This window comes from Homalodisca vitripennis, chromosome 5 (genome assembly GCF_021130785.1).
Source record: "Homalodisca vitripennis isolate AUS2020 chromosome 5, UT_GWSS_2.1, whole genome shotgun sequence".
NCBI classification, from domain to species: Eukaryota; Metazoa; Arthropoda; class Insecta; order Hemiptera; family Cicadellidae; genus Homalodisca; species Homalodisca vitripennis.
Genome location: NC_060211.1, coordinates 160,826,469 through 160,839,021, shown reverse-complemented (window position 1 = coordinate 160,839,021; position 12,553 = coordinate 160,826,469). Strand labels below are relative to the sequence as shown.

The 12,553-nt window shown below is 35.8% G+C and overlaps 1 protein-coding gene across 3 annotated transcripts in view; it reads left to right on the top strand.

Annotated features, from left to right (window-relative positions):
• The window catches only part of LOC124363063, a 53,848-nt gene that overhangs the window by 10,857 nt on the left and 30,438 nt on the right, over positions 1-12,553 (top strand). For all 3 annotated transcript variants that reach the window (XM_046818143.1, XM_046818144.1, XM_046818142.1), the window contains one exon: positions 11,868-12,018. In XM_046818143.1, coding sequence (XP_046674099.1) covers positions 11,868-12,018 — 151 coding nt within the window. The remainder of the gene's footprint in view (positions 1-11,867; positions 12,019-12,553) is intronic.

The following is a 12,553-nucleotide window of genomic DNA, read 5'->3' as shown; positions in this document are numbered from 1 at the left end:
ATAATTGATAGATATTTGTAAATTGACACGAATTGTCGTTTACATTTTTAAAATGTACTGCTTGTAAAGATCATGTAAAGATGATAAAATTTCAACATTAATGATATTTTCATCAGGTTTTTCGTTGTTTTTAAGAGTTTTATCTATTTGGTCAATGATTTCAGAGTTAGTCTTGTCATTAGTTTCAGTAGATAATTCATTCGCAATAGAATGAATTTTTTCATCATTAAATATTTTTCTTATTTTTCTTAAAGTTTTTCTTTAATTCCTGTAATGTTTCTATATCATACAACTTTTCGTGATCAACAATTTGATTTTATTTAGTCCATTTCCTAAAATAAACTAATTCTTCTTATAAATTTGTTTAATTTTGCCATATATTTTAGAATTATAATGTCGTTTATAGTTTTGTTATAGGATATATTTCTTACACAACGGACGTGATATTGTTTTTCGTGACATTTATTTATGAAAAATGTTTAATTAGAGATTTTCTAAATTCCAATTTTATAGTGAACTTTGAGAAATTCCTTTAAAATTATTATCAAATTTTAAGCTGAAAATTCACAATAATTAGAGATAATTCAGTAGACTTTTCAGGATTTTTCAAGCAAACTGTAGTATTAGGGTGTATGTACATTAAAAACCGTGATTTAGACCCCAAACACCAAAAGCTCCCAAACAAATGTTGGCTCAAAAACACGGCTTTTCTTGTGTTTTTTGGAAGTATAATGTCAATTTTTAACCTTAAAAGTGTATAATTTACCCAATTTTTTGTAGAAGTATTCTTGTATTATTCATTTGTTTGGTATTAAATGACGCTGTAACAAGAGTAGAATGAGTTTGGCAATATATAATTCAAAGAATATAAGAAAATTAATTGATTTAGATAACAAAAAGAAGTATAAAATCATGAATTAGGAGAAAATTAAAGATAAATTCGGGCTTACAATCATAGCAGAATTGGAAGATTTTAAAGTACATTTACCAAAGTTATTTGTAAGCCTTTTAGAAAAAAAAGATTAATGGATTGAATAAAAATGATAAATTACACTTGACTGTTACTGGAAAGAATACTATTAAAGATAAAGAATGTGTTAAAATTAACTTTTTAAAATAAAGATTTTTCTAAAGATTTCGAAGTTTTTTCATTAAAACAGCTCAAGAAATTAGAATGCTAACAATGAACAGTAAAACAGTTATAGATTCGGTTATTTTTGATTCGTGATTTACTGTTTGATTTCTCAGATTCATTTACGATACATTGAAAAGGATTTTACATTGATTTTCTGTTTGCCTCCAAAAGTGAGCCAGGAACTTATATATATAATATATATATATATATATATATATATATATATATATATATATATATATTTGTGGAGTCACAAATTACCCACAGTTTGATACCCAATTTGTTATTGTGTTTATTTGGTAGGTACTGTAGTAGTAATCTAGTGTAGTTTTTTCTCCCAACCAAACTTTCATCAATTGATAATTGTTTGTTAGGAATATAGTAATTCTGTGAAACATTGTTGGCATGATTTATAAGCCTAGTAGCTGGTTGGAATTTAGCTGTGGGGTCATAATCAGGATCAGTGTTTTTGGCCAAAATCCTGTTGTGTGTCAAATGAAAAAAAAAACATATGAATGCATTCAAACCGGTTCCTACTAAACATTTGACCAAACCAGGGTGTATTTTGAGTCATGTCAGACAGTACTCCATTAAGATTTCAGTGTTTGTTTGTTGATCAGTCCCATGTTTAGTAAAACTGCATTAAATGCCTTGATTTCACCAACAGTAACATTCGTCCATTTTCTTATTTGATTGGTAATACTGATTTCATTGTCATTTGTGTACTGCTGGGCATATCTGTTTGTTTCTTTCACAATAGTTTGCAAAAATGGCTGTGGTAAAGAATAAACAAAAATAGATAAAAAAACAAAATAGATGAAGTTTTAAGTAATAAAAAATAAAAAAATGTTTTAATAGATTACATAAAATGTTTTTATTGTTTATTCTTGTTTTGCAAATAACTAAAAAACGAAAAATAATTTTACCGTGGAAAGCTATTTTTATATATTGTACATTTAGACAGGAACAACCATACAAAATGTTGTGTTATTTCTCCCATAAAAACATTTTTTTTTATGACACATTTTGTATAAATACGTATAATTGTACTTCACAACATTTTATAAGTGTTAAAGCAACTGACTCTTACATTGCAAGAAACTTAAAATAAATATTCACATTATGGGTGTACCGGTAAACAGATGATTGTAGGATCCATAAACAGGTTCAATACAGTTAAAAAACACTATTTACCGAGAAATATTTACACAATTTTATTTGAAATTTATTTACTCTTTTTCTATTTACAAATGTGTTATTTACAATTTCACTCCCGTGAGATCGCAAATTGTCAGTCATTTTAACAACACAAACTGACAACACAAAAAACCCCAGTTTGAGTGTTTTGTTGTTGCTGTTACACACAATAGCTAAGCACGTAACAACTAACACTACTAATATTTTTTTTTGACAGTTTTATTTACAATCTGTTCAGACATTCTTAGAACAATAAGTAAATGAGATAAAATAATAAATTAACACGAGTTAGACTCTATCCAGCGATAGAGCTAACACAAAAAAACAAGAAAGTTTGAAATTAGAACCTAAGAGGTAAGTCCAGGATTGAGTGTCTCTTCAGACGTGTAACTGACGCACTATTATCCAACAGGTTCATCGCAAGATAGTTCGGATGAGAATACAGCTTGTCTTGGTACTTCTTGCTGTAGCGAGTTATTTCCTCTTTTACTGTGGGAATTTTGATGTCTTGATGTAAATTGATTAGTTATATACCACGGAGCTTCCAGGATGTTCCGAAGGACTTTAGACTGAAAAAGTTGGAGAATTTCGATGTTGGAGTTACTGGCTGTACTCCAAAGCTGTATACCATAAGTCCAAACAGGTTCCAAAATCACCTTGTATACTAACAACTTATTTCTTAATGATAATTTCGACCTCTTGTTTAAAAGCCAGGATATTTTTTTGAATTTTGAGTTTAAAAATAATCTTTTGTGCCAGATATGAGAACGCCAAGTTAGTCTTCGGTCTAGATGCATAACCAGATATTTCACTTCTTCAGATTGGGGGAGGAGGACATTATTAAGAGAAACAGGTGGGCAGTTAGCAGGCCTTGTTGTGAAAGTTTCATGAGTGGACTTGGTTTTATTAACCTTCACCCTCCATCTCACAAGCCACTCCGACAAGTCATCCAGCTCAGATTGTAGTCGTTGGGATGCAGTTCCTGGGACTTCATGAGAGGCTAGTATAGCGGTATCATCAGCAAAGGTGGCCATGGTGACATCGGCTCGTACAGGTATGTCAGATGTGAAGAGGATGTAGAAGATGGGACCCAATACAGTGCCTTGTGGAACGCCGGCCTCAATTTTGTGGAGGTCGGAGTATTCGTCTTGAAATTTGACTCGAAAACCTGTTTGACAAATAGGACTTGATGACATTAAAGAAAGAATGAGGAACTAGTAGATTTTAATTTATAGAGGAGACCCTCATGCCAAACTTTATCAAAAGCCTGACTGATATCAAGAAAAACAGCCGAGCAGTATCTTTTTGCTTCCAGATCATCCTTCACTACATTGACCACACGATGAATCTGCTCAATGGTAGAGTGCTTCTGGCGGAAACCAAACTGATGGTTGGGGATAAGGTTGCCGCTATCAATAACTTGCTGAAATCGTTTTAGAAAAAGCTTCTCAAAAACTTTTGAAGTCACAGGCAATAGACTTATGGGCCTATAAGAACTAACCTGATGTGGAGGCTTCCCAGGTTTAGCTATCATGACAATTTCCGATAATTTCCACTGTGCTGGAAAATGGTCAATTCTCAATATTGCGTTGAAGACAAAATTCAAAAACATAATAGCTTTCCTCGGCAGTTATTTTAAAATCCTTCCTGTAATGAGGTCATACCCAGGAGCTTTGTACGGCTTCAATTGTTTCACAATTATTTCAGTTACTTCAGAGGGAGTAAAGGGCTGAACAGGAAGTGATAGTTGGTTAGGTGATTCTAATAAGTATTCAATTTCTGGGTCAGGAGCTTGAGCTGAGTCACTGTGCTTGAACACATCGCGTAGGCTAAGTGCGTAGCGAATACTTCAGTTTTCTCCTTGTTGTTCTTGGCCCAGCCACCACCTGGCAAGATAATCGGAGGAATCGGCACTCTTGGACTAGTCATGTGTTTAGTAGTTTTCCACATTGAATATTTCGTGTCTTCTGTAGTAGTTAGACTTGCAGTAAAAACCTGAAACCTTTCATTATTGAAGTTAGATAACAAACGTTTCAAATCCCGCGCCGCTCTATTGAAGTTGTTTTTATCACGAGGATTCCTGGAATTTTGCCAAATCCTACGAAGTCTTCTTTTTTGAGCAATCTTTTTCTTGATGCTAAGAGGGTAGTTCAGGCCATTAGTGGTTCCATTTCGTTGATACGGCGTTGATTGCCAAGCACACTTCTGGACTGTCCTGTTAAACAATTCAACAGCTTCATCTATTTCACCATTTGTCTTCAATGAAACGTGTAAATGCAAGTTTTCATCAAGAAGAGATCGAAATTGGTCCCAGTCAGTATATTTAGAACTTAACCGCAGTGGACCCTCTGTAGTAATGGCAGATGAACTTAAAGTGAAGATCAATGGAGAATGGTCTGAGGATAAATCAAGAAAAGATTCTACACGTGTGTACGTTCGGGAAATACCTTTAGTCACAAAGAAATCAAGCAAATCAGGAATTTTTAAGGAATCAGTAGGCCAATAAGTCGGTTCTGCCGTAGAAAAATATTGATAGTTATTGTCGTTGATAGTCTTAAGGAGATTACGGCCTCTGGGATTGCACAGCCGAGAGCCCCACATGGTGTGTTTCGCATTAAAGTCACCCCCCGCAATAAATCTACAACCCAAGGTATTGAATAAGTCGCTGTATTGCTGGTATGAAACATTATGACGAGGAGGGTTGAAACCAATTTGCTGAAAAAGTCGTTAAGTGTTTTACTTAAAGCGTTTTGAGTACTGTTATCTTCAGACATCGAGTTGGATGCCACCTGTGCATATGATCGTCCCGGCAGGATTCGAACAGTGGATGGACTGGGAGGTCTTACCACTTCTTGGGCTCCCCGAGGTGATTGATCATGAGTTTTACTTTCAGGTACTTTGGGTCTGATCGGGGGAAACGATTTTTGTTTAAGTTCGCGGTACACAGAACAACCTTTGTAGTTCGCCGGGTGGTTCCCCTCACATAGAGCGCAGGTGGGTGGGTTATCACCAGGGCCGGATTTACCAGTTTGCCGCCTATAGGCTTAAGATAATTTGCCGCCCCAAAAAGGGGAGCACACCCCCCCCCCCCGCCAAAAGTGGGTCCGGCGGTCCGGCCCCCCCCCGGGAAAATTTGCATTTTTCAGGAACAAAATAGTAATTTGGATGGCGTTTTTAAAGCATTTCGTAACAGTTTTAATGTATTATAAATTTTTTTAATGTTTAGTCAAATAACGGGGAAATATCGCGACGCGGTGGTTAGGTTAGGTTATTTCACGTTATTTACCGACCGAGAAACACAAAATAACGTGAAATAACCTAACCTAACGCCGCGGCACGATGTTTTAGCTTGATCAACAATCGATATGTTCGTATTCGATTGTGCCGGTGGAACTATATGGAACTGCAGCCCAAATAAACACACATTTTAGAAAATGTGTATTTTTTGCAGACTTACACTTACTTGGAATGTTGTTAAATATTTTCAAATCTTGGAAAATTGTTTAATTTAAATCAATCAAATGGTTTTGCAAGGTGAAATTAAAGTTGACAAAATTATTTGAATAACTGGTTTATTATAAGCATGAGTTGAAATATTTAAAAATAACGTTTTGTACATTCTAATACAAGTTCATTGTGTGATTAACAGAACTAATTTATTGTATATACAGTAGGCTATTTACATTTTACAGAGCTTTCATACGAGCCTTTTTAATTGAGAACTCTTTAATTAAATCTTCATAAGAGAGCTTCTTTGTTAAATTTGCTTCTATACATAGGAGGGAAAGTGAATTGAGCCTGTTTTCAGAAATGCTTGTCCGTAAGTAGTTTTTAACTCTTCGAAGGCAGGAAAAGCTACGTTCTCCCGCGCAATTAGTTGCAGGTATGCACAAACTAATTCGTACTGCTATGTCCAAGTTAGGGTAAACATCATGCAACGAGTTCTTTCTCAAAAAGGTAGAAATTCCTTCCAACGTTTTATCTGAGGGATTGTCCATTCCCACCGCACAGTGTTTTTGGAAGTGAATGCACTCTTCAATAAAATCGGAATCTAAGTCATTTTGATAAATTTGATGAAGTTTCGTTGCCTTGTTTCTTAGTTCCTCTTCTGTGATGTTGATGTCTGTTTTGCTGTCACACAATTGAGTCAGGAAGTAGAATTTATCTACAAAGTCACTATAGGCCACTTTTCTTCTCTTAAATTCACAAATAAAGGAGTCTAGAATTGGAAGAAATGTGTTAATTCTCAAGTCATCTCTGCCAGTCAGGTTGACTTCTTCACTCCGGATTTCGTCTGGCCAGACTTTTCGCTTGGTTTGTCTGCTTGTGTCTTTTTCGTATGAATCGTATGTTTCAGTTTTGGTTATCTTCATACCCAATTCCTCGAAATAAGAAAAGTTGTTTCTTTCTGACACAAAATATTCCTCTAGAGAACCATACAAATCCCTGACTAACAAAACGTCAACGGTTCCACTTTGTATAGTTTTACTGACTTTGTGAATTCTATGGAGGGCAGTGCTCCAGAAGCATAACATAAATGCAGTCTCAAAACGTTCTAGATTCCGAGCGATTCCTTGAGCCTCACATCTGGTTGTACACTTCGTCCCAAGACTCTCGCAAGCTCTGACATGCATCATCCCTAGCCGACCATCGTGTAGGACACACCCTTTTTATAGTCTTATTATTCTGATAAGAATCTTCCATTACACCTATCAGGCACTCCCATCGTTTTGTAGAAGATGTAAAAAACACATATAGTTCTTGAAGCAACATGAAGAATCTGCACGCTTCTTCACAAGATTCAGCAGCAGATGATCCGACCAGATTTAAAGAATGAGCCGCTCACGGGATGAATAGAGCTAAAGGACTTTTGCTCTTTATCTTTGCCTGAAGACCATTGTAAGTCCCCGAAATATTTGAGGCATTATCGTACGATTGGCCTCGGCAGTCATCAATGTTTATTTCCAGATTTCCTAGTTCTCTCATCACACTTTTAAACATACCCTCTGCGGTATGTCCAACTGACGGGATGAAGGTAAGAAATCGTTCACAGGGTACACCGTCATTTAAAACATACCTGACTGCAAGAACCAACTGGTCTACATGAGACATGTCTGGGGTTGAATCAACTATGAGAGAAAAATATTTTGACTGTTTCAATTCTTCACAAATTTCTTGTCTTACATTTTGAGCCATTAATTCAATGACTTCTTCACACGTTTGGGAAGAGAGATAGTTTGTATGACCACTTCCACAATTACCATATTTTTCAATGTGAGTAGCTAAAAAAGGGTCGAATTCGGAGATAAGCTCTAAAGCCATAAGAAAATTTCCATTTCTGTTTGATCCAAAGATTTCATCATCGCCTCTTAATGCAAGGCCTCTTGATGTCAAGGCCTTAACGGCCGCTATAACCCTGGCCAAAACATTTTTCCAATAATTGGTTTCTTTGTCTAGCTGCTCAGTTAACATACTGCCAACACGTTTCAGAGCAATTTCTCGTGATTTTAGAGTAATGATTGCCGACTTGTGAATTGGTGAGTTTTCGTGATGACTGGCCCGACTTTCACCATTTTTCCAGTCTTTGAATCCGTCTTTACAATCAAACTGGGATTTCTCTTTGAAATTGAATGCCAAACAAGGGCCACAATAAACAGAACCCTTGCTTTTTGAGAATACCATCCACTTTCTGTCCTGAACCTCTCCATTTTTCAATGTTCGTTGAAACAGAGATTTGGATAAATATCGTTTTTGATCCTTGTATTCTCTTACGCTGTTTGAGAAATCCAGGTCGATATTTTGTTTGAACCCACTTTTTGCGATTGAATCTCGAGTTGCATCATTCAAAACCCAGAAAGCTGGATCTTCGCTGGAACAGCAGGGTGACAGCAGCTCCAACGAAAGGCTTTCAGTGGCGATCTCGTGAGGTATGATGATGTCTTCGTTTAAACTTGCTAGATTAGCTGGTGGATTTGAGCAGCTTGGCCCAGCTGAAACATTGTCGTCCAGCTGGCCGGCCGTCTCGTCAACGGAATCGTCAAGTGCAGGTCCTTCAAGTACTGGTGCAATCTCTTGTTCTCCTGGCGTCTTAAAGAACAAATCTAGCCTTTTGGTTTGTTTCAATACACGTTCTTGTTCTTCGAGTTTCTTCTTCGCCCGTTTCTTGTACTCCGCACCGCTAAGCCTCTTCCGTCCATCACTCATTGTAGTTGTAGAGAAGCTAGTAGTAGCCTAAAATATAAAACTCTACGTTAGAACCGAATAGTCAGTTATTTGGGAGCGTAATCTGCGTAACTGCCATCCTAGGAGTCCTGGAGGGAAAAAACGAGATTTGAAAGCTCTTTTTATATGAGAAGAAGGAAGAAGGTCTGGAGGGCACACATATACCAGCCAAAAGGGGATCTGGAAAAATGTTGGACTTTTTTCTGTGAGAACGCAAGCAAATACATTGTATTACTTACATGAATTTTTATGAGATTTTTTCAATTTCTTTGAGTTTCACTCGCCAAAAAATTTTATTTTGTCTTAATAATGAGTTTTAGAGTACTTCTGTTCTTACTTATCTAAAACATATGTTAAATATGCCAAAATATCTGTAGTTTAAACAATTTTCCCTTAAAACTACCAAGTAACACTCATGATTTAGGGTACCTACCTAACATTCCATGATGTAGAGAGTAACACTCATGAGGTTTATAAGGAGTAATAAGTACAAGAGCAGCGGTAATAAGCAAGTAAAGTAATTATCCTAAATTTTAATTGGTTCATTGATAACACATACGACAATTGAGTATATTTTATTAAGGGGGTGCTCTAACACGCCGCTGACCATGAAAACAGGGCGTGGAATTCAAATGATCACTGCTCACAGAATTAAGTTATCCTAAATTTTAGAGTATTGGTGTATTCCTCAAATGGTGATCTAGGATTGCCGTTTTTTAAATGTTGAAAATATTAAATAATATAGTGTAGGGGACTTGGCAAAAAGTCCAAAAATTAGTGATTTTTAACCGCCCGTTGAAGGCTAAACAGATTTTTTGAGTGGAAATTAAAAAATCGAGAACCCTAGATTGATTAGTTGTCAATAGATTTCCGTAAAAAAAATATTACTTTTTATGAGCACATTTTGTGAGCACTGTTGGAATATGATCATTTGAATTCGACAAGCCTGCAAGCGTGAAATTAACATTGCGCTTATGGGAGCCGACCGGCCAAAGGTTGCTAAAACCGCAATGGTGAATCGCCCCCTTAAAATTAAAGTTATTAAAAATTGTATATATTGGGACCTCGAAAGGACAGTTGATTTGACAACGACCCACATGTTATTGCAATGGTTACTTGTTAGCTAAAATTTTCCATTCACTCCACTCTTACATCTAAGTCTCATTCAGATTCAATCATACTTACAAAGTTACAATTGATTGTTGACTTTAACATTGAACTAGCTGAATACAACGAGTCAACGACTTATATAACACCGTAACCGTGCCGCCGTGTGCACAACACTAACATCAACCACCAACTGACAGCGCAGTGTAGTCACTGTAGACTGTAGTGTAGTGTAATCTGTGGATGTGTGAGTCGTGAGTCAGAGGGTGCGTCTGTCGGTCCGTGACAGCGTCAGGTGACTATCAGCTGAGCGCCAGTGTTGGAGAGGTGGGGAGGGGCAGGGGAGCGGAGAGCTGTCGCGCCAGCCACCCAGGGCTGCCGGCTGCCAGGGGGTGTTGCCAATGTAAATCGGCAGATCGCCGCTCGTTGCGCGAAGGAACAAGGCGTTCGTACATATTTTGTAGTAATACATACAACGAAATAGGAAATTAAAGTGTATGTGTTTCCTAAAAGCTCTATTTATATAACACAAACTTAAACTCGTATAAGGAAAATAATATTGTATTTCACAAATATTTCATTTTAATATTTTAATTTTTTTTCAAATCTGCCGCCCCTTAATTTTGCCGCTCTAGGCTGCAGCCTACTTAGCCTATTTAGAAATACAGCCCTGGTTATCACTGGATTTCAAACATGCCCGTGTGTCATGGTTCTGGCCACATTTAACGCACCTGTAAGGGTGCCAGCAATACGTTTTGGTGTGTCCATAACTTTGACATCGCTTACACTGAACGATCTCGGATTTCCTGAGCGGTGGTTCAAAGGTAATTTTTGCATTAAGGAGGTACTCGATATTAAATATATCTTTGTTACACGGATTTGGTTCCAGATCAACAAAGAACATTGAAAGAGGTGCTTTGGTTTTATGCTGTCTCATATTCATTACATTGCGAATCTGCAACCCACAGGATTCAATAGCAATCTTAATGTCCGCAACATCAGTGGAAAAGTGCATATTTTTTAAAACCACGCGATATGCTTTCTCTTGTTTGATTTGGTAGGTATGAAAGGTGACCTGCAACTCTTTTAGTTTGTGCACCAGCTTCCGATAACCGTCAATAGTTGTTGTATTAACTTTGAATTTGTTTTGGCTGAGGCATTTAAATGTGTACTAATATTTACAACCACAAAATAAAATAATGAAGAAGAATCCAGCATACAGTAGTACGATTACACTAAAGCATAAAGAATTATCAACAAAAGATCGAGTCAGCTGATAATGTCACGTGACAATTACGAAATAAAAATGCATAGACCTCAAAAATAAATATGATATTCATATTAATTATCTAAAAATATACAAGGGAATAAAAAACATAAAACTTTCATCATTTGACGCCGTATTTATTTAAGAAAACGACGAATATCAAGGAGACTATATATTACCGTCTGGCGCTTGTCGTATACGCCACCAACGGCAATATTTTGCCGCCTGGCACTTATTAGACGCGATCTATGGCGGCAATATATTGCCGCCTGGCCCAGAAAGGGGGACAATACTATAGGCAATATACTACAGTACCAATATACAAACGAATAATAATAATATAATTTTGATTTAAGAAATTATCATTCTACTATAGTTATAATGACCATTTCTGTTTTGCGTAATATATATACTTATATATATATTATATATTATATATATACATATATATATATATATATATATATATATATATATATATATATATATATATATAAAAGTCATCTGTTGAAACTCACTCGTATTTTACTATATCGCCGTGTTAATAAACAATTGAATTGTTCTTCTTCCTCTTTTTCTTTTAAATAAAAATTTGCAATAATAATAATACTATAGTCTTAACAAGTATTTCTCGCAGTAGGTTTTGACAGTATGTTAAATTTCAAGAGGAAATCTTTTTTCTTTAAATTAAATTATACTTTTGTTTATATATAAGTCTGTAAAAAGGTCAAAGATTGTCCTTAAACTTATGACAATCTAATATTGTACATATTACTAATATATGTTTAAATGCTTTCTACCTTAAATTATAGAACTATTTGTTACGAAACAGGTGCATGAATTCATAGATTGTGTAATATTTTTTCATATAATACGAGTATAAAATAATTATTTGGGATTATAACGTTTTTATTATTAATATGTTTATAACTTTTTCAGATTGATTATACAAGTATCATTTATAATCGTGGAGACGAATTATACTTACAACCACTTTATGGAGGCGACGTATTGTTAACCACAATCAGTGCGAAATATATTTCAGTATATACAGTTTCACATGACAGTTATGTACAATTTAAAATTCCAGGTGAGTTGGTTTAGTTATAGTTCTATCATTAAGTGTGTAATTAAATTAAGCTAGTTTTGCTCACAACTTAAGGCTATTAAGTGGTGGTAGAAAACGTTCCATAATATTTATGTTGGCGGGAGGAATTTAAATTAAATATTTTGAATATTGTGATTACGTTAAAGTCCAATAAGGCGGACAACGTGAGCATGTCATCATCGGATACGTGCAGCATGTCTTCGCCTATGACAACACTGACAAGAGTTTTGTTAAGGGTAACGGCATCTTACACGAAATTGTGTTACTCAAGTTAGATATAAAGTATTAACTAACAAGTTTGAGAGTGCCGAAGAGTGAGCGGTCTAAGTCGTTGGACTTGGGTCTGAGTTAGAGATAGCGCAGGTTCAAATCCTGTCTGTGCCCGTTGCATTTTTTATCAGTACTATTGAACTTGTACTGTATCGACTCTCCCCCTTATTCTGTTGGATAAGATCCTCACACAGGACAGTGGCCCATGAGGATAGACAGAATAAGGCTTAAAAGTGGATCGATCTCT